The 21410-nt window shown below is 34.7% G+C and overlaps 1 protein-coding gene across 3 annotated transcripts in view; it reads left to right on the forward strand.

The window, feature by feature from the left end:
* NOX4 (NADPH oxidase 4) overlaps positions 1 to 17712 on the forward strand; it is a 143543-nt gene extending 125831 nt beyond the window's left edge. For all 3 annotated transcript variants that reach the window (XM_068556666.1, XM_068556667.1, XM_068556668.1), the window contains 3 exons: positions 3855 to 3923; positions 5308 to 5408; positions 15550 to 17712. In XM_068556666.1, coding sequence (XP_068412767.1) covers positions 3855 to 3923; positions 5308 to 5408; positions 15550 to 15670 — 291 coding nt within the window. In that variant the 3' untranslated portion in view covers positions 15671 to 17712. The remainder of the gene's footprint in view (positions 1 to 3854; positions 3924 to 5307; positions 5409 to 15549) is intronic.
* Positions 17713 to 21410: the final 3698 nt, after the last annotated feature.

Consider the following 21410-nt stretch of genomic DNA (forward strand, 5'->3'; position numbering starts at 1 on the left):
ATCATCAGCAGACTTTTGGCACAGTATACAGACTTTCAAAAATCCCAAATTCTAAGTTTTATTCCTTCCAGAGATGAAAACAGGCATTTTCGTCTATCCTACATGTAACCTGTTACTTATCTATTAATGTATCTATCTTTATTTTTTAAGTTATTCAAGTAATACACATATGCATCTTTGCTACAAATTTTTCTAATAATCCACATGAAGCAAAATCCCCACCCAATCTGTGTAACCAGATGTAACTCACGAGCATTCTATACATTCTACCATACTATTTGTATTGTTCTGCACATTGCTTTCTATAAACTTATTACTATCTAACCAGACACAAAAGGACAACTGTTGTGTGATTCCTCTTATATAAGGCACCTAGAGTAGTCTAATTCATAGAGACAAAAAGTAGAGTGGTGGTTGCCAGGTTTCCAGGAAGGACAAATGGGGAGTTACTGTTTAACGGACACAGAATTTCAGATTGGGAAAATGAAGAAGTTCTGAAAATGGATTGGTGGTGATGGTTGCACAACAATGTGAATGTATTTAATGCTAATCAACTGTATACTTAAAAAACGGTTAAAATGATCAGTCTTATGCTATGTATATTTTACCACAATAAAAAAAAAAGTGCAGATTCCTGGGGCTCACCAAGGGCCTGCTAAATCAGGAGGAAAAAAAAGGGAGAGATGAGAAGCCATTGATTGGATTTGAGCATACGTATATGATTGTAGATCATCTTGAGAGTGTGTGTGAATATACCAAGCCTCGGGGTACTGCAGTTTCTAGAGGGGTGGAAGATGAGTGATAAGTCAGTAAAGGAGATTGGTCAGAGTGGCCAGTGAGGTAGTAGGAAACCAAGAGGTAGTTCTGTCCTTGAGGTAAGGGAGAAAAATCTTTCAAGAAGAGCATACCACTCTCAAATGTGTGGGTATTTTTTCTAGATTAATGCCTGAGGCTGGACTTCCTGAGTTGGAGGCTCTGAGGACTTTGGGAGTGAATTTAAATTTTTAACGTATACTAAAAAAATGTCCCCCAAGGAGGCTAAAACAATTTACATTTCCACCAAAGAATATAAGAGAAATTTATTCCAGACATTACATTACCAATCTTTCAAATTTCTATCCATCTCTTAAACAGTGGTGTCTCACTGTATTTTTCCCTGAATGTTAGTGAGATTGAACTTCTCTCCCTGTGCTTACCAAACACTTGTATTACTTCTCAGATTTCCTAATTCTACCTTTGCCTGTTTTTCTAGTTTAAAAAAATTGTTTTGAACTGATAGAGAGCCTATACTTTTTAAAATAAAAGGCTATAATTGGATCCAAGATGTGGAAAGGCACATTTGAATAATAGATGCTTTATAAGGCAAGTAGCAGGGCAGGAAAGAAATAAAGGAAAGAAAAAAATATAAATTGCTGGACATTCGAAGTAGTTCAATCTTAAGATTTCTTCTCAAATTTTTTGGTGGATATGCTTTACCCTTAGGATTCCATGGAGTAAATAATATGAAAGATTAAAACTAGTGTAAATAATGTGGTGATGATTATCTCTACACACACCTCTGTATACCTGTTTCGATTTTTCACATCAAGAGGATGAACACTGGTCCTTCAATTGTGCCTCTGAGGAAGATGTTAAAAAGAAGTCTTTTTTTATTTTCTGTGTTTGCAACTGAGTTACCAAGTTCAGTGTGTTTGTGCGTGTGTGTGTGTGTGTTTCTTTAGTAGATACTATTGCTTGTTTTCAATGAGGGATAAGTTAAAATGGAGACGTTGAAATCATTAAATACATTATTTAAGTCTGCATACTTCTCTCTGGAGGCTGTGGGCACCAAACACGTTATTTTTTTTCTTTTTGTTTAAATTAATTTTTATTGGAGTATAGTTGACTTACAGTGTTGTGTTAGTTTCTACTGCACAGCAAAATGAATCGGCTATACATAGACACATATCCCCTCTTTTTTGGATTTCCATCCCATTTAGGTCACCACAGTGCATTAAGTAGAGTTCCCTGTGCTATACAGTATGTTCCCATTAGTTAAGAGAAAAACAAATATCGTATATTAACGCATATATGTGGAATCTAGAAAAATGGTATAGATGATCTTACTTCCAAACAGCAGTTATTGATGCAGGAGTTATTGGGGTGATCTCAGAGGAGTATCCTGGTAGACATTTAAGACAAAAATCAATGCAAGTCATGTGTTTTGTGAGGTGCTATCCATTACTGGCACCTGGAAATTCCTGTTTCCTCACAATTAAAATTCATAAACCCTGATCCAATTCCTGAAGGGCCTTAAAATGACTTTAGTGTTTGGGTATAACTTGAGGCAGCTGTGGTATGGAATTTAATGATTATATTTTAAGACTATTATGGGTGCTGAGAATCATCACTTATCACTTTAAAAGTAAAATATGTTTTTATTGGGATTTTATAACTTAGAGTTGCCACCTGTCAGAAAATGTATAGTTTTAGATCTGGAAGAAACCTGTAGGATAATGTCATTCAACTCTCTCATTGTCCTGATGGAGAAACTGAGGCCTTTATAAGTTGAGTAACTCCCTAGAAATCTCAAGGTCAGACAGTGATGGCAGTAGAAACAAGTCTCTAGCCACCTGCCAGGTGCCCTTACTATTATAAAGGGTGCCGGAGGAGCGATGTAACCTCACTTAATTACTCCCTGTTTGCAAAATGACTTCTTTTGCATTCCTGAACCTTCTATTTTGAGCCCCAATATATATTCATTAAAAAATTATTACTTTCACACTCTGTAAAAACAGTACTTGAAATCAATTGATCCTTTTGCTGCAATAAGGTCCAGCAAAGCCATACCATCTCCAGCAAACCTACTACGCCCACTGATGCTCAAGAAATAGTTTGGCTGTTGAAGAAGTGCTGGTCTCTTCTGAGCCCTTCCTCAGGTTCTACACATCAGATACTCACCTCTGTTCTCCAGAGCACACCATGGTTATGGTGTTCCTTCCATGGTGTTCCTTCCTTCTCTTCTACTTTTTATTTGTTTTTTTTTTTTTACTTTTTGACTCCTTTTCCTTATCTTTCAGCATCTCCTTATTTCAGGGTGGTGAAAGGAGGCCTTAAGAAGAATACTACTTTTTAAATGTAGATTTCAGAAGTCAGGATTCAGTCAGAGCAAGGCCAGAGTCATTAGCAGATTCATTTTTGTCTTCTGGTAAAAGGATGCCTATGCGGACAAAACCCTTTTACCCCTTTGTTGAATTCATTTTTCTTCAGATAGTTTTTTTTGTCAGTTTATTTTTCAAGATTTCAAAACGTTTGAGAGCTTTTCCAGACTATTTTATTTTGGCAGGTATATTTGCTGCCTCATACATTTTTATACAAGGGAAAACAGTGCTGAATAGGAAGAAGGTAGGAACTGGAACCAGGTTTTGTTTGTTTTGTTTTTTGTGATTCCTAGCATGCCTATTAAATATCACTTTTTACTTTTAAAACACCATATACTTTCTGAGTGCACTTTTGAGTAAAATTTAGAGGCTCTTAGGGAATCAAATAAGAAATAATTGGGGAGGATTTAGGGGAATATTAGTGTAACATTTAGCGTGTTTGATTTTGTCTCTATGAAGATAACAGAGAACTAATCCTGTCCACTACCTCCTTCATAACTAATTAAACCAGTAGGTGACAGGTTATTAATGTTAGAATCTGCCGTGTCTGTGGTACATATATATGTATGTATATATGTACATTTGCTCGTAGATGTTGGCTGTGATAAGACACGATACATCTTAACAAATCATGGAATCACATATGTTAGGATAGGAGAGAGTCTGTGTATACAGAACAAATTTTAATGTCTATTTACTTTCATGTCCTGTCAGTTTTGGCAAGAGAACAGACCTGACTATGTCAACATCCAGCTGTACCTCAGTCAGACAGATGGGTTACAGGTATGTGATTGGATGTTATTGTAAATTAAACAAGCCTCTTGAGAATAGAAGATTTACTGTAGGGGCTGTGTGGAAGAAAATTTCTGCAGGTGGTTTGAAGAGACGTTTCCCAGAGGAAAGCCTGTTTTGGAATGTGTCCAGCAAACTCATGGCTTGTCCTTGAAGTCAACCGTATTCTCCCTTTCACAGGGAGCTGGAACAGACCTTTGAGTTCATCTCTCTTCTCTCCACAGTTGCCTCATCTAGAGATGAGGACATAAGCGAATAGTCTTGTGATTATGTTCATCGAGGGGAGGTTTTATGTGGAGAGAGAAGATAAGAGCATACACAATTAAGCTTGTTTCTCTTCAAGGGAAATTAAATAAAGTAACAGTCATCACGCATTATTTACTTCACTGCTAGACGCTGTGCTGAGCATTTCATATACAGTATCTCATGTAATTCCAACATATTCAAGAGGTAAATGATCTTGCAATCCCCATATCATAGATGAAGGAACTGTTTACAAACAACATTGAAGAGCTGTACGGCCGTATAAACCTGAGCATGAATGCTTTCACAAGTTTTATTGTAGTATTTTCCATCATACGTTTTCTATAATAGTTTGAATACAAAACATGAATGCTTGTCAGTTACTTTGAAACTAATCTAAGCCTATTTTTTTAGTCAGATTTCTACCCTACTTGGTATGTAAAAACATTTTATTTTATACTCTCATGAAGCAAGTCAGTATCATTATTCCGCATGGTTTCTCTGTAATTAAGGTACAGAGCATATATTACATCTGATTCTCAGTTTGTCTGCCTGGGACTCAGACACTTTCTCCTCTCTTCTCACTTCACTCTCTTTATCACCAATTCAGATCTAATAGTCTGTTAATCGCAAGCACCAGTACATTAGAAGTTGTTTCTTGATAGATCCCAAATTTGGAGCTCTTCTGTTTTAGGCTATCATGTCCAGGATCATTTCCCCAAATTTATGGTGACAGTTTATAGTATTTTACTCATATAATGAGCCAAATATGATCACTTTGCAGTACAAAAACGCTTCAATAAAGCTTATGTGCTGCGCCTTTTTTGAGAGTAGGCAATTAGAATGCATTCTTTAACGCTGCAGTGGCTTAAAAATGATGCAACTAACTGAAGTCTAGGAGAATCAGCCATTTGTAATAATGGCATTCAAGAAGGTAATGGATTTTAAAGGGAAAGAGGGAGGAAATGATGCTTCTAAATGACTTTACCTAATAGGTTGCCATATGATACTTACATTCTTTATATCACTGCAATTTGTTAGGAAGCCACAGCACCAGCAAAAATGATGTTAGAGAAATGGGTTATTTGTCCAACTCTGTGTCATATAAAATATAGTGCTTTCTTTTTGGCAGAAGATAATTGGAGAAAAATATCAAGCACTGAATTCGAGACTTTTTATTGGACGTCCTCGGTGGAAACTTCTGTTTAATGAAATAGCAAAATATAACAGAGGGTAAGTACTATTCCTCAAAAAATTTATGTGGCTAATGATCAAATTAAAATATTCCCAAGTCATCACATGAAGTTTTTAAAGATTACTTAGTAATGGGTTTACAAATTACAGAGTCACTTAAACCCTCAATTATCACTACCAAAGGATGAAGCAAGGCAGGAACCACCTCAAGCATCTGTAATGCCAAATACTTAAAATTTGGCTTAAAAGTAGTCTATTTATGAACTAGACTCTCCTACCTACTTTTAAATTTACATAGATCCATATTATAAAGGGTGTTCTTTCCAATAGCATAAATCAGGTAATCATTGGGAAAGTTTTTTTAAATCACATTAGCAAGCGAGGGAGCTCCTCAAGTAGTTCTAACAGTGAATGCACTTAAAAATCAGATTTTTGGTACCTTTTTACCAGAATGAATACATTTTTTAAAACTGTTAGTTTTTAAAACTCCTTAATATGCAGTCTCTAAATCAGAAATATTTCCAAACATATTTTTTTCTTTGAAGCTATAATTCTATAAAGAATTCTAGCATTATGGGCTATATGTCTATGATCTGAAGCGATAGAGTTGAAGGAAAGCATTCACTTTGGGGCACAGACTAGGGAGCCTGTTTGTCTTCTGTAAAATTATCATAGTGCAGGGCAATGGTCTATAAGAATTTTAAAAGCATTTTGAAAACCATATACCCACTCACACATTTTAAAGTTGGCATCAAAAAAGTTTCATCATAAGTTTAAATAGTTCCAAAGGCTATAATTTCTAACATACTGCAGATATTGACATTTTAAAATTAATGTGACTCTTTTAAACATATCTACTGGAATCTAAATATCATAGTTTCTTGATACCGACCTCGTATATTTGTATGTTTGGTAGCTTTCACTATCAGTTAGAAATTTTACATCACTCTTTTGTCTAGTTGAACTTGTATTTCTATCCTGTTTATCCTGCAGAATTTTATTAAAATTCAATATAATTTTACACTAGAACTAATCATACTTTTGTTGCTAAACTAAGCACACCTGCAATAAGAATGTATATAAATAGAAGATTTAATTTTTAAAATTTCCTGTGACTCTAAGGCACCAGTGATCATCGTTTTCTTCTAGATTGAATTATGCTACAATTATTAGCATATATTTGATTAATTCATAATTTTAAAAATACATTTTGATAAATATAAAAAGGGTATTTGATTGTAAATGAATGAGGCAGCTTATTCGATGGACAGTTTTTTTAAAGCCCCAATTTATAAATTTATGGATGAATGTGATCTACTGAAATAATCATGGATTCATCATGGCGTTTGGCTTCATCTTCAGAGATTTTGTTTTAGGAATCATGGTGTGAAGCCCCAGAAGCAAAATCTAAAAAGGAATACAGTGACCCATGTAATTCAGATTACAACCATGTTTGAAAGCACTCCTAGATTTCCTTCCCTTGATGAAGTAATTTGGGTTATAGAGGAAAGCATTATTTGGAAAGCAGAGGTCCTTTGTAATATTCAGGGCCCTAGTTAAAGGTGAACTATAGAATAAAGAAAAAAGTCAACCCAGTTTTTGTTATATTTCTTTCCCTTTCTCCAGAATCATCCACCTTAGATGTGATCATCTTGTCATACTCACCTGGGTCTTGCTATGCACCACAGACTCCGTCCTCCCTAATGACATTTAACTGACTTCTGGCAAGCGTTCTTTTGTTAGTTTTCATAGTATAGTGCTGAAAACGTTGATAGTTTGTTTCTTTGTTTTGCTTGTTTGTTTTTGCTCAATTCTGAAACCAAACCCCCAAACAGTAGAGGATCATTTGCAAGAAATTACATTGGGATTTTTGGTTTCTTTGGTTAGTTCTCAAGAGTCCTCATTTGTTATACTGTTCATATTGAGAGGGATTCTGTATGCTTATTTGGTTGTTTGTTCATTTTCTTTAAACAGCAAAGCTTATTTAAGAAGAGCAAGTGTGCACCATCTACGGTTGACATTTTGTACACTTTCTTTTTGTGTATCTGCTCTGGGCAGGCACCTCAAATGCATTATTTTTTGAAGGATTTTTATGTAGCGTAGCTAGGAAAAGAATGGATCAACGTCTTAAGGTTTGTTAACTGGAAAAAGGCACTCTTTAAATAGAAGACTTCATTTTAGATGTAAAATTTTGGTTAACTTCATGTACATAAATTGCTGAGAGAATATAAAGAGATAAAAATAGAGAAGAGAGGCATATTAATTTGCACACATGTATGAGAGTGGTCTCTTCCTTGTATGTCTTTTTAAAAATTATTTATTATACCTGAGATCCAGTTTCCTGTTATTTATAGTAAAAATGCATATCATACCTTAACTTAGTTGAATGTATGCATCATGGAAAGGGAGAAGTAAAGAACTTTACGTGGCCTTTGGAGTAGGGAAAACTCTTCTGGGATTGATGCCTGAGATATATCTATATTTTACTGCCACATGGTGTTTTAAAAACAAAACAGATTAAGGATACCTAGGTTTGGGCTCTTACATTTGCTCCTGTGTCCCTGGGTCAAGTCACTCGACCCTTCTGTATCTGTAATACAAGGAGTGAATAATCCCTAAGGCATGAATAAGCTTTCATTATATGAGATCACACACTTTAAAAATGAATGGAAAAACGAGTATCGGTATAATAGGAAAATATTCACCAATATGTTGAACATTTATGGAACTAGTTCCCTACATCTGCCCCCAAACAACATCCTCTGCTAGCATCTAAGTCTATCTCTACCCATCTCTACAGAGTTTTTGTAGATAAATCTCTAGATGATTGTTGGATTGCAGCAACCTAATCAAAATTAGTGCAAATTAATTACAAAGGTTAATTAAAAGTTGTAGGATTTCATTGTTAGTGAAAGTGACATTGGGGAACTCCTCAAATTACACAAACAAACATCTCCTAGAGTTAAACTAGTTAATAGTTGGAAAACAAAATGTAAAAAAGAAAATGATCATATACGGTGCTTTAAAAATAATGATTTTATTATGAAGAATTTAAGATAAGCCTTTAGGAAATTTGGAAAATTTGAAAATCTAACTCTATATTTGCCCTATGAAAGCCAAAAAAGAAAATAATGGTATCTTATTGTCATAATGCAGTGTTGACAGAGACTGTATACAGACAGCCAAAATGTCTCATTCCCTTTTCATCTTAATGAAAACTGCACTATGACTTTTTTTATTTTTGGTGGTATAAATTCAGTAGTTCAGTTTTATTCATTTTAAGTAATCCATTGTGTCTAGCTCTGGTTTTGATAGTAACCTAAATTTTATTAAGTGTAAGAGTTTATTTTCATACTTTTTTATTATTTTCTTTCTTCTCACTTTGGGTTTAATTAGCTCTTCTTTTACTAGTTACTTAAGGTGGAACCGTAGGTCACTGATTTTAGGTCATTGTTCTTTCATAATAAAAGTGTTTAATACTATAAATTTTCCTCTAAACACCACTTTAGCTACATACCACAAATTTTGATATGTTTTATTTTCATTTTTATATAAGTCAAAATAGTTTTTAAATTACCACGTGAATTCTTTTTTGACCCATTGGTTATGTAGAAGTATGTTGTTTAATTTCCAAATATAGGGGTATTTGTTCTTGATTTCTGGTTCAAATGGGTTTTAAGAAAATATACTCCTTGTTATTTCAATCCTTTAAAATTTATTGAGACCTGTTTTACTGCCCAGAATATGGTCTGTGTTGGTGAATGTTCCATGGGCACTAAAAACGAATTTGTATTCCATTGTTTTGGGGTAGAATACCCTATAAATATCAATCAGTTCCAGTTGGTTGATAGTGGTATTTAAGTCTTCAGTACCCTTACTGATTTTCTGTCTACTTGTTCTGTCAATTTCCAAAAGAAGAGTGTTGAAGTCATTAACTATAATTCTAGATTTGTCTGTCTTTACAGTTCTATCAGTTTTTGATACATGTATTTTGAAGTTTTTTAGTTCTAGGGTTTAGTTGTAGTGTTTAAACTATTTACATCTTACTATTATATTGCATTCATTACAAAATAAATTACATTTTATCATCACATAGATTAAAAATATTCTTCATTTTTCCAGCTTTGTTGAAAAATAACTGACTTATAATATTGTATACAGTATAACAATTTGATATGTATATGTTGCAAAATGACTACCACAATAAAGTTAACATATCTATCACCTCAAATAATTACAAATTTTGTGTTTGTGTGATGAGAACTTTTAAGATCTACTGTCTTCCCAACTTTCAAATATACAATAAGTATTGTTAACTATAGTCACCATGCTGTCCATTACATCCTAGAACTTATTCCTCTTGTAACTATAAGTTTGTAACCCTTTGTCAGTCTTCAGTCATACCCTACCTCCTCCATCTGCCTCTGGCACCCTCCAATCTGCTCTGTGTTTCTATGAGTTTGGGTTTTTTCGATTCCGCAAATGAGTGAGATCATACATTTGTCTTTCTTTGTCTGATTTATTGCGCTAATCATGATGCCCTCAAGGTTCATCCATGTTGTTGCAAATAAGAGCATTTTCTTCTTTTTTATGGCTGAATAATATTTCAGTGTGTGTGTATCACATCACATCGCATTTTCTTTGTCCATTCATCTATCTGTGGACACTAAGGTTGTTTCCATGTCTTGACTATTCTAGATAATGCTGCAATAAACATAGGAGTGCAGATAACACTTCAAGAGAGTGATTTCATTTCCTATGGATATATACACAGTAGAGGGATTGTTGTATCATATGATAGTTTTATTTTTAATTTTTTGAGATACCGCCATACTATTTCCCATACTGGTTATACCAATTTACATTCCCACCAGTAGTGTACAAGGGTTTCCTTTTCTCCACAACCTCGCCAACATTTAAAATGTAAAAATGAATGAATAGACATTGTAAAACTGTCTATTCAGTTGTTCTGCCTTTTTTTAACTGTGTTGTTTTTGTTTTTCTTTTGATATTGAGTTTTATGAGCTGTTTATATAGACAACCTATTGAATGGGAGAAAATAATTGCAAATGATATGACTGATAAGGGGTTAATATTAATAAACAATAGGTTGTCTTTTCATTTTGTGGATGGTATCCTTTGCTGTGCAAAAGCTTTTCACTTTAATTAGGTCCTGTTTATTTTTACTTTTGTTTCCTTTGCCTTAGGATATAGATCCTAAAGCATACTGCTATGATTTACGTCAAAGAACGTTCTGCCTATTTTTCCTTCTAGGAGTTTTATGGTTTCTGGTCTTATATTTAGGTCTTTAATCTAATTTGAGATTCTTTTTGTATGTGGTGTGAGAAAAGCCTCTAATTTCATTCTTTTTACATGTAACTGTACAGTTTTCCCAGCACCACAAACCAAATTCAACAATACATTAAAAGGAGCATACACCATCATCAAGTGGTATTTATCCAAGGCATTGCAAGGATGGTTCAGTATCTTTATATCAACCAATGTGATACACTGCATTAACAGATTGAAGAATAAAAATTATATGATCATCTCAATAGATACAGAAAAAGCTTTTGACAAAATTCAGCATCCATTTATGATAAAAACTCTCCAAAAAGTGGGTATAGAGGGAACATACCTCAACATAATAAAGGCCCTATATAATAAGCCCACAGCTAATATCTTACTCAATGGTGAAAAGCTGAAAGAGTTTCCTCTTATTGGATTATTATTATTATTTTTTTGCTAGCGAGTTATATGAATTTCTTATATATTTTACATATTAACCCCTTATCAGATATGTAGTTTGCAAATATGTTCTCCCATTCCGTAGCTTGCCTTTTCATTTTGTTGATCATTTCTTTTGCTATGCAGAAGCTTCTTACTTTGATGTAGTCCCACTTATTTATTTTTGCTTTTGTCGCTTGTATTTTTGGTGTCAGTTTCATGAAATTGTTGCCAAGACCACTGTCAAAGAGTTTTATCCTCTGTGTTTTCTTCTAAGATTTGATGGTTTAAGGTCTTATATTCAAGTCTTTATTTCCTTTAGAGTTAATTTTTGGGAGTAGAGTGAGATAGGGTACAGTTCCATTCTTTTGCATGTGAATATCCAGTTTTCCCAACATCATGAATTGGAGAGAGTATCTTTTCCTCATTGAGTTTTCTTGGCTTCTGTGGATTGTGTTACAGTCCAACAGTTTACTGTTGCTTTCTATTTATCTCATTTGTTCTTTCCTTTTTTCTTTCTTTCTTTACTTTCTTTTCAATTAGTGTTATTTTATGATTCAATCTTTTTCTCCTAAAGTGACATATTAGCCATACCTCTCTGTTTGACTTTAGTTATTTCTTTAAGGAATTGGTTCCCAAGTTGCAATCCTTGGACTAGCATCACCTGGCAACTTGTTGGAAAACCAAATTCTTGGAGCCATATCCAAGATCTGCTGAATCAGAGGATCTAGGAATAGGGCCTTGCTATCTGTGGTCTGTGAAGTGCTTTAGGTGATGCTGATGAAGCTGAAATTGGAGAAGCATGGCTCTAGGTCTACGGTGTACACCATTAGCTTATCACAGTGTACTTCAAATAATATTATACTACCTCATGTACTTCCATTCACCCTGCATCTCTTTGGCTGTTGTTCTTGTTCATCTTTCTTCTACATATACTATAAACTCCATAATGTATTGTTATTACTTTTGTTTTAAATATCAATTATATTTTAAAGAGATTAAAAATTAGACAAAATATGCAGTGTATTTATTCACAGATTCACCATTTTGGTGTCCTTCGTAGCTTTGGGAAGATTCACATGTCTATCTGATTTCATTCTCCTTCCCGACGAATTCCCTTTATATACCTCATAGTGCTAGTTTGCTGGTGATGAATTCCCTCACCTTTTGTTAGAAAAGTTTACATTCTATCTTCAATTTTGAAAGTTATTTTTGTTTGGTATAGAATTTGCTTGATATAGAATAGTTGCTTTTTTTTTTTTTTTTTTTTTTGTCTTTCAGCACTTTGAAGATTTCACTTCATTGCCTTCAGACTTAAATAGTTTGTGACAAGAAGTCTATCCTTCATCTTCTGTTTATTATTTGTAGTGTGTCTCTGCCCCCACCCTCTGTCAGCTGCTTTTGTGTTATTCTCTTTGTAACTGGTTTCCAGAGTTTTATTATAACTTGCCTTATGTTGTTATGTGTGTGTGCGTGCATATTCTCCTTGGAGTTCATTAGATCGTTGGATCTGTTTGTTTTCATCAAATTTGTAAAAATTTTGGTAATTATTTCTTCAAATAGTTTTTTCTCTTTCCCTGTGTCTTCTTTTATGTTGAGACTATGATTACATATATGAAAGACTGGTTGGTATTGTCCCACAGGACCTTGAGGCTCTTTTCACTTTTCTGCCCAATTTTTGTTCTCTGTGTGCTTCCATTTGGATATATTCTACTGCTATATCTTCAAGTTTACTTATCTTTTCTTCTTCAGTGCCTATTCTTCTGTTAACCCATCAGTATATTTATCATTTTAAATATTGCATTTAATCTCTAGCATTTCCACTTAGGCCTTTAAAAAATCTTTTTTCCTTTCTCATCATGTCGATGTTTTTCTTTGAACATATGAAACATGTTTCTCATCACTGTTTCAGTGACCTTGTCTAATAATTCCATCATTTCTGTCATTCTCGTCCCGTTTCTATTGACTTATCTTTCTTCTTGTATTAGTTTGCTAGGACTTCCATAATAAAATCCCACAGGCTTGATGGATTAAACAATAGAAGTTTATATTCGCACTATTCTGAAGGCTAGAAGTCTAAGATTAAGATGCTAGCACGGTGATTTCCTCTGAGACCTCTCCTTGGCTTTCAGATGACTACCCTCTTGCTGCCTCTTCACATGGTCAGTCTTTTATCTGCATGTGTGTCTCTAGTGTCTCTTTAATTTCCTCCTCTTACAAAGACACTAGTCAGATTGCAATAGGGTCCACCCTAACAACATCGCTCTATCTTAATTACATCTTTAAAGGCCCAATCTCCAAATACAGCCACATTCCGGAATACTGAGAGTTAGAGTTTCAACCTATGAATTTGGGGAAGGGAACAAAATTCAACCCATAACACTTCTAGTTATAGTTCATAATTTCTTGCTATACACATTCCTGGTAATTTTTTATTAAATGCTATACACTTTGAAGTTTAGACATCAAACTCCAAATTTTTATTTATTCTTTTCAGTATTGTTGGAATTGTTTTTGGCATACAGTTTTGTTACTTGGATTCAGTTTGATCTTTTTTCTTTTTTAATTTATTGACTTTATTATTTATTTTGGCTGCATTGTGTCTTCGTTGCTGCGTGCAGGCTTTCTCTAGTTGCGGCGAGTGGGGGCTACTCTTCGTTGCGGTGTGCAGGCTTCTCGTTGAGTGGCTTTTCTTGTTGTGGAGCACGGGCTCACGGGCTCTAGAGCACAGGCTCAGTAGTTGTGATGCACGGGCTTAGTTGCTCCGCGGCATGTGGGATCTTCCCAGACCAAGGCTCAAACCCATGTCCCCTGCATTGGCAGGCGGATTCTTAACCACTGCGCCACCAGGGAAGTCCGTCAGTTTGATCTTTTCAAGGCTTGCTTTTAAGCTTTGTTAGTATGAGTCCAGAGCAGCCTCCAATCTGGGCTAATTTTACCAACATCCTCCCTACCCTTTGCAAATAAAGTAATAACTTTTTGAGTACACTATCCATTGCCAATGTATTATATATAGAGCTTTCCATTTTGGCTTGTGGGAATATGAATTGTTGACAGCCTTGCGTAAACTCAGAGTTGTTTGGCCTACTGCTCCTTGGTAGTTCTCTACCCAGTTTCACATGGTTTCCTCTAACACATGAGGAGATTAGTACTCAGCTAAAGACTTGAGGATACTCCTCTGCAGATCTCCAGAGCTTCTTTCTTTTGATATCAAGTTCTAGCTGCTTTGGCCTTCGTGAACTCCATTCTTTTTCTCTTTAACTCAGTAAGACCGCCAGTCTCTGCATGAGTTTCCCTCTTCTGTGCTACAGCTTCTAAATTGCCTTCAGGCAACAAGAAGATTGAGCTGTCTGGCTCGCCTTGTTTTTTCTTTTTTTCTCAGGGATCACAGTTCTGTGCTGCCTGTTGTCCAGTATCTGAAAATAATTGTTTCATATGTTATTTGTTTTGTCCTATTTTTTTAATGCAGGAGAGTAAATCTCGTCCCTATTTCTCCATCATGGCTACAAGTAAAAGTTTATTTTGTAGTTCTTTGTTTCATTTTTCAAGGTGAAAAGTTTTAATAAAACTTTTTTCAGTATTTATTATAAATTTTGGTACCCATTTAAATGGATTCACTGTCTTTTTTTCAGCAACAATTATTCTCAGATAATGAATACGTACTGGATTTGTCCAAGATATGATAAGAATTGTCAATCATTTTGATATCATAGGAAGAATTCAATGCAAATCAACAAACTTTGCAGGAAATCAACGTGAAATAGTAATCATTTTGTGGGATTTATTTATTCTATTTGTTAGGGATATGTATAATTTATCTACCAAAATTTTATGTTAGCAAATAATAAAACCTGCTTGGTATTTGTTACAATTATTGTGGCACATAAATAAAAAAGAAAGTGTATCCAGATTAGTATGCTTTTTGTTTTAATGTAGATATAAATTAGTCACTTAAAATTATCCTTTCAAATTGGTAATAGCTTTCCTTTCTTTATGCTTATTCACCACTTCCCATGAAAATCCATGGGATCTTTAGGGGGAAAAAATGTCTGTAAAACATTTAGCATGAGAAGAACTGATATGGTCCAGGGTGGATAGAAATCTATTCATATGTCAAATGTGGAGCAGTTGACATCTATCAATTGCTGCTCTTGACTTCGTTTCTGCCCTCATCAATGACATGCAGACTGCTCACTCTGTCTGATAGCAAACAAATATGTGCTCATAGTTATATTCTTTGAATGATCTTGATCTCTAGCATGAAAAGCATGAGGTAAATAAAATATCTTCCCGGTGGTCACTTATATTTGGTAATAATTGGAAAATTATTTGTATGCAAAGCAGCAAGAAATTAACTTTGTTAACACCTTAAACACACTACTAAAAGATACTTCTTGTCATGTTCTGCCTAATTTTCCACCTGATTTTCCATTTTCTCCCTTTGTCTTTCCAGGAAAACAGTTGGTGTTTTTTGCTGTGGACCTAATTCGATTTCTAAGACTCTTCATAAACTGAGTAATCAAAACAATTCATATGGGACAAGATTCGAATACAATAAAGAATCTTTCAGCTGAAAACCTTTGAGATGAACAAGGACTCTAAAGAAGGAATGAGTGCAATTTCTAAAACTTTGAAATGCAGCTGGATCAAACAACTGTGTCATGCCAAAGTGTAGCAAGGTTTTCTTATTTATGATTATTTAAAATGGAAATGCAGAGAATGTGGCAAGATGACAGGTCACATTGCATGTTTAATCTGGAAACCAAAGAGGCCCTGAAGAATATTTGATGTGATTATTCACTTTTCACTGCTCAAATTAAAAGAAAACTATTAGATGCACACTGTTGATTTTTATGGCAGATTCAAGAACTCCCTAGTAAGGTGTTGCTCACTGAGAGGCTGATAGCTTTGGTCCTCTTTAAATTGTTTTTGGTTGAACAAATGCAAGATTGAACAAAATTAAAAATTCATTGAAACTCAGATTACATTTTCTATGTGAGTATAAACAGAGAAGCTTTGATTTAGAAAAGCTCCAGGTAAATATACTAGAAGTCTGAAAATACAGCACAGGACGCCATCGATACGGGTACTTTGTGTCAGTATCTAATCTTGCTCACTACTGATGCTAATACCTCTACTTAATATCCGTAGACTTTATGCTCAATGAACCTTTTGCAGATGTTGATATAATACCTATTTTTATATTTTTCTTTCTTCTTTGTTCCTTAGTCTAGGGAAATCTGCCCTCCCTTGGCATGTGTTAGACACAATGATTTAATCGGTCCTTTCTATCCCCAATTTATTTAATCTATTACTATTGCATTTTAATGAGGAAAATATCATTACTACAAATTATAAGGAACATATAGACTAATAACTTTTTTCCTTTTTCAGCATTTTGGCCTCTATTATTTTTATTTACCTTTTTTCCCAGTGCAGTTTATCATAGCCTCTTAAGGGGCTTTGTTTAGTTTGCACTTTGAAGACCAAAGGGTGTTATGTCTGCCAGGGTCACTGAGATATAATTTCTCTCTCTTTTGTCACACATTGGTTTATGCTGGAGACATTGAAAGTATAGTCACAACCCTGAATAGGAAACCTATATTTTACTCTTTATACAGGAGGGAATACTTTATTTGCTTATTGAAATTTAAGTGCAGAATCAAGAATATTATTGTTGCACTGTCTGGTATTCTGGGTCCTGATAAAGAATTACTGAGTTTAAAGTCACTGATAGGACTGTGCTGTGTGATCCTATCAGTTTATGCTCCCCGGCCATTATATTCTCGGCTCAGAGAATATAACTCACTACCTTAAAAATTAAGGCATTTTTACAATTTAGTGATTTTCTTTTGTAGACATCTATCAATTGCTATCAAATATAGCACATTGCTGAAATCAGCAGTGTAGCTTGTCGTGCCTTTGTTAAAATTTTGCATGATATAACATAACATGATAGATGCTACTGTCATTTTCTAGCTCTGATTCACCAGCAGCAATCAAGCATGTTAAACCATCTAGCATTAAATGCCCATGAACATATTACTTACAGCTATTTCTTCCTCTCCGTGGAACTCTTTCTTCTCCTTCTCCAGAAGGAAAGTGAGTCAGAAAAAGATATGGGAAATGTGCAATGTTCCTGCAGATTTAGCTCTGAAGGCATATTTAATAACCACTACATCTTGGCAACACTTTCTAAAATAAAAATAATTTTCATAAAAACACATAACAGGAATAACTAGTAAAAAGAAACTTGAGTTAGTACAGGCTTGATATGCAACACTCTTTACTAATTATAAGTTATTTATGTGATTATATTAATACACCTCATTTTAGTAAAACTGGTGGAAAACTTTTCAAGAAGAATGATCTTTCCAAGTAGGTCTGCTATACTAGATGAGCTTCTTTGCCTATTTTAAATTCTAGTGGATGTTCCAACGTTGAGCGTTAAACATAGGTAATTTTTGCTTCTGTAAGTAGGAATGAAACTAAGACTTTGTCATGCACGTACAAGAGAGCTTTGTTTTGTTTTGAGGGATTCTTTCTCTGGGGCTAATTCTTGTTGGACCAATCTTAACACAGTCATTTTAATGGCAATAAATGTTAAAATTGAAAAGGTATCCTTGAAATCTCTATAAGCTGACTTTACATTTGCAACAAACAAAGCAGGCAGAGTTTCTTCACAAGATGACACAAGTTTAAGAAACATAATTTATTTGAGTGTGCACTAGCATGAGTGGCCGTAAGGATCTCAGTTCTGGGGTTGTCGATGACACTGGCTAGTGGTGTAACTGTGGCAATTGCTCCTCACTCTGGGATGAAGACTTCTCATTCGGACGAGGTCAGTAGTTAGCAGTCTTTTTAGTAATGCATATTTTTGAGAACCTGATTAAAATGAATACTATGACACACATACAAAGTATTACATATAATTTTGGGGGGCCCACAATCTCCAAAAGCAAGGATTCCTTTTTAAGAAACTCTGAACAAATAATCATCATTATAGATGTTTTTTTTATCCTATGCCTTTCTGTTCTCTGATTTTTTGGATGAAACTATCCTTTTTTTATAGGATTATACTAAGACATGAACTATATGGACAAAGGAAAGGAAATTATATGCCCCAAAACAAAGAATCCAATGGAATCTTCCATGCAGTTTTTAATCTTTTTTGGGTCTCCTGTTTTATGTAAGGGAATGCTGTGGTTTTTACATATCAATAATAATACTAAACTCAGATTCACATACACACACACCCCAGACATACACTTAGGGCATGTTTTCTGGAGTTGTTTTTTTTTTTTTTTACTTTTTTTTGTTTTTTTAAATTCAAGTTAAAAGTAAAATGACTGATAGTTTTTTTATTTAGTGACTTTAAATGCCAGTAGGGTGATTGTGATAGTGCAAGCACGTAAAACAAAAAAATAAAAGCAATGTAGACAAAGCATAGGCTGAATTGACTTAATCCATATGTCCATGTTACTTGTAATCCCCCAAATCAGTGTTTACTTGGAGCATTCACAGCAGGTAATGGATTTAAATTATAAGTCATTGTTAAAGAGGCTTGCTAGAAGTAAACGGGCCATGGTTGTCATCAATAGATGTTAGTGCTAAAGAATGTTCATTATATTAAGGAGAAAAAATTTTAAGTAAAAAAAAAAATGTGTTTCTTTTTTCCTTAAGGATGGTAAACTCAGCTGAACAGTGATTTTTTTCTAAACAAACCGTGAGACACATTTTATAGTGCTACTCATGACAGATTCTTTTTCTTGTGCTGTCCAGGATACTTTCATATCCCGTTGTATTATAGAAACATAAAATGCTGAAGTTGGGAGTACTCTTATTTTGCAGTTGAGGAATCTGAGACCCAAAGGGAGATGGAAGCTTGCTTCAAGTCGTCCACTGAGTTTGTCACAGTGTGGAAACTGGAGTCCAGCTTTTCTAATCTCTGCTACTGAAAAGGACTTTCCCCCTCCCTGTGACATAAACATCTATTAAGTCACAGCTGTTAGTTTGAATCTCCTATAAAGTCTATTTAGTGCTACATGGAAAATAAAGTATGAGTGTTAATTCCAGATTCAGATACAGAAAATAAGTCTTTTTCCCTATATATCTTCTGATTATAATTTGTTAGTCTTATATGTTTTGCTTATTAGAACCTATTTCTAGATAATCACTTTTAAAATATGACAATTGTGATAAAGGGATTATATTCTCCAGAAGTTTGTAGTGGAGAAATATGTAATAGTATAGTTTCTAGGAAATGCTAATATTGTAATTTTAAATTGATTGATAGATAGAAGTCATAACCTCACCAGCTTTCTAACCACCCAGGGAAATGTTGATATTAAAACAAATGACTGTTGTTCTCTATTCACATGACCATAACATGCTTCTTGTTCAGGAGAAGAAAGTCAACTTTTTGTAAGCTCTTGAGACTAGAAATAAATGAAATCAAGCATAGTGAGATCGACATTTACTTCAGCTACCACAGAACAATGAGAACTCGCCATTTCCTTCTGTCTAAATCTCCCCTCCATTACCCCAACTTCTTTATTTCATTCTGCAGTATTCTCAAAGGACAGAGTTGCAAAAGCTAGCTAGATGAGGTTTTGCAAAAAGAAGCAGACTTCCAATACTTAGCAAAGAAAGGTCCATTAAGGGAAAAGAGAAAAAAGGCCATGTGAATCACTTAAAATTAGCAGAGTTAAGCAATGTTGTTTTAGAACACACACCAGTAATTTTTTTGAAGCAAATACACAGAATTTTTATTTTCTCCTATACAAAAGTTTGATATTCTTGCTTATAGAATCTGAAAATAGATTTTTTTAATAGTATTTTACACTGTTGCAAAATCCCCAATAATGTTAATGCAGTATCTTAATACTGCAATTTAAGAATCAGTAAGGGCAGGAAATGCCTCATAGGAGCAAAACTAGGAGGGAAAAAAAGGGAGTCAGAGAAAGAGAAATTGTTTAACAGATCAGGACACGATTATGCTTTTTTTCATAACGTAGATTCTCAAATGTGGGCAAAACTAGCTATTACTCTGGTTTGGGGAAATGTAGAGAATGTAGTGTTTGGTTTGTTTTTAGGAATCCTTTCACATTTTCATTGCTACTAGAATTTTAGCAGAAGCTTTACTTTTGATCAGAATTATATTTGGCTTCTATAAGAATTAGAGTTTGATGAGCTACTGGTGGACCTGGAGACAACCCCAATATTTAGGTGAGAACCAGCACCACATAAATGCTCTAGTATATGTGGCAATAAAGAAGCGGAGGCGGCCATGCACTGCTGCAGCTACATACACTGCACATTGATGTTCTGTCATTGCAAGGTCATATTTCTCAGCGCTTATCCTTCCACCCAGGGAATGAAATCTTCCTAACAACGCAGATGCTGAGAAAGATATTCTCTCTGCTGTAGCATAACAGTGTATCTGTTCAGCTATATCAGCACATTCATCTGAACCTAGTTATCATTTCAGGATGACTATATAATTCATTTTACTGGTGAGAAATATCCACAAGGCATAAAAATGGGAGCCTTGCTTGCTCCACTGGCTAGGGAGAAAGCAGTTAAATCTTCCAGGGTATCCTCTCCAGCTGAGCCTTAAGGAATGCAAAATACCTTACCACACATGCGTTGGAATGTGACCTGGGTTGCACTCCATTCTCCGTGATTGGATGTGCTACACAGTTTATTCTACAAACTCCCAGGGACTATCCAGATCAGGAAAATACCAGCTCTTGAGTCAGCTTGGCGTCTTTAATCACATAACTTGGTACCCACTCGGTACAATTACATCCGTATTTAAAGATGGCGATTATCTGCTTGCCAAATGGCGTTAGCAGGAAACTGTCTTTATGTTCTTCTCTTTTCATTAAAATTTAATTTAAATTCAGAGTTGGGAAACGTAGAAAGCACTTTAAAAAGTGGAAATAATTGACGGCAGTTCTTCCCAAAAGTGTGCCAGTTTCATCATTTTATTCAGCCACCTCCAATGTGTGGAGTGAACAGGATCCTGGGTTAGAAATCAGAAGACTTGTAGCCTTTACCCCGGAAAGTATTAGACCATGTGCACAAAAATAGGAATAATATTTACCTCTGCTAAACTTACAGGGATGCACTAGGGCAAGAATGTGGGAGAGACGAGGAAAGGGTGATGAAGAAGGATACACTTCCTGAGAAAATCTTTCTTAATAGGTTTTTTGATAGCACAGTCAAAATAAGACACTACTCCAAGAGAGTGAAAACACAGGCTTTTCTGAGTCGCACTCCATTGTAACTGAAAGAACTAATATTTGTATT

This window comes from Eschrichtius robustus, chromosome 11 (genome assembly GCF_028021215.1).
Source record: "Eschrichtius robustus isolate mEscRob2 chromosome 11, mEscRob2.pri, whole genome shotgun sequence".
Lineage (NCBI taxonomy): Eukaryota > Metazoa > Chordata > Mammalia > Artiodactyla > Eschrichtiidae > Eschrichtius > Eschrichtius robustus.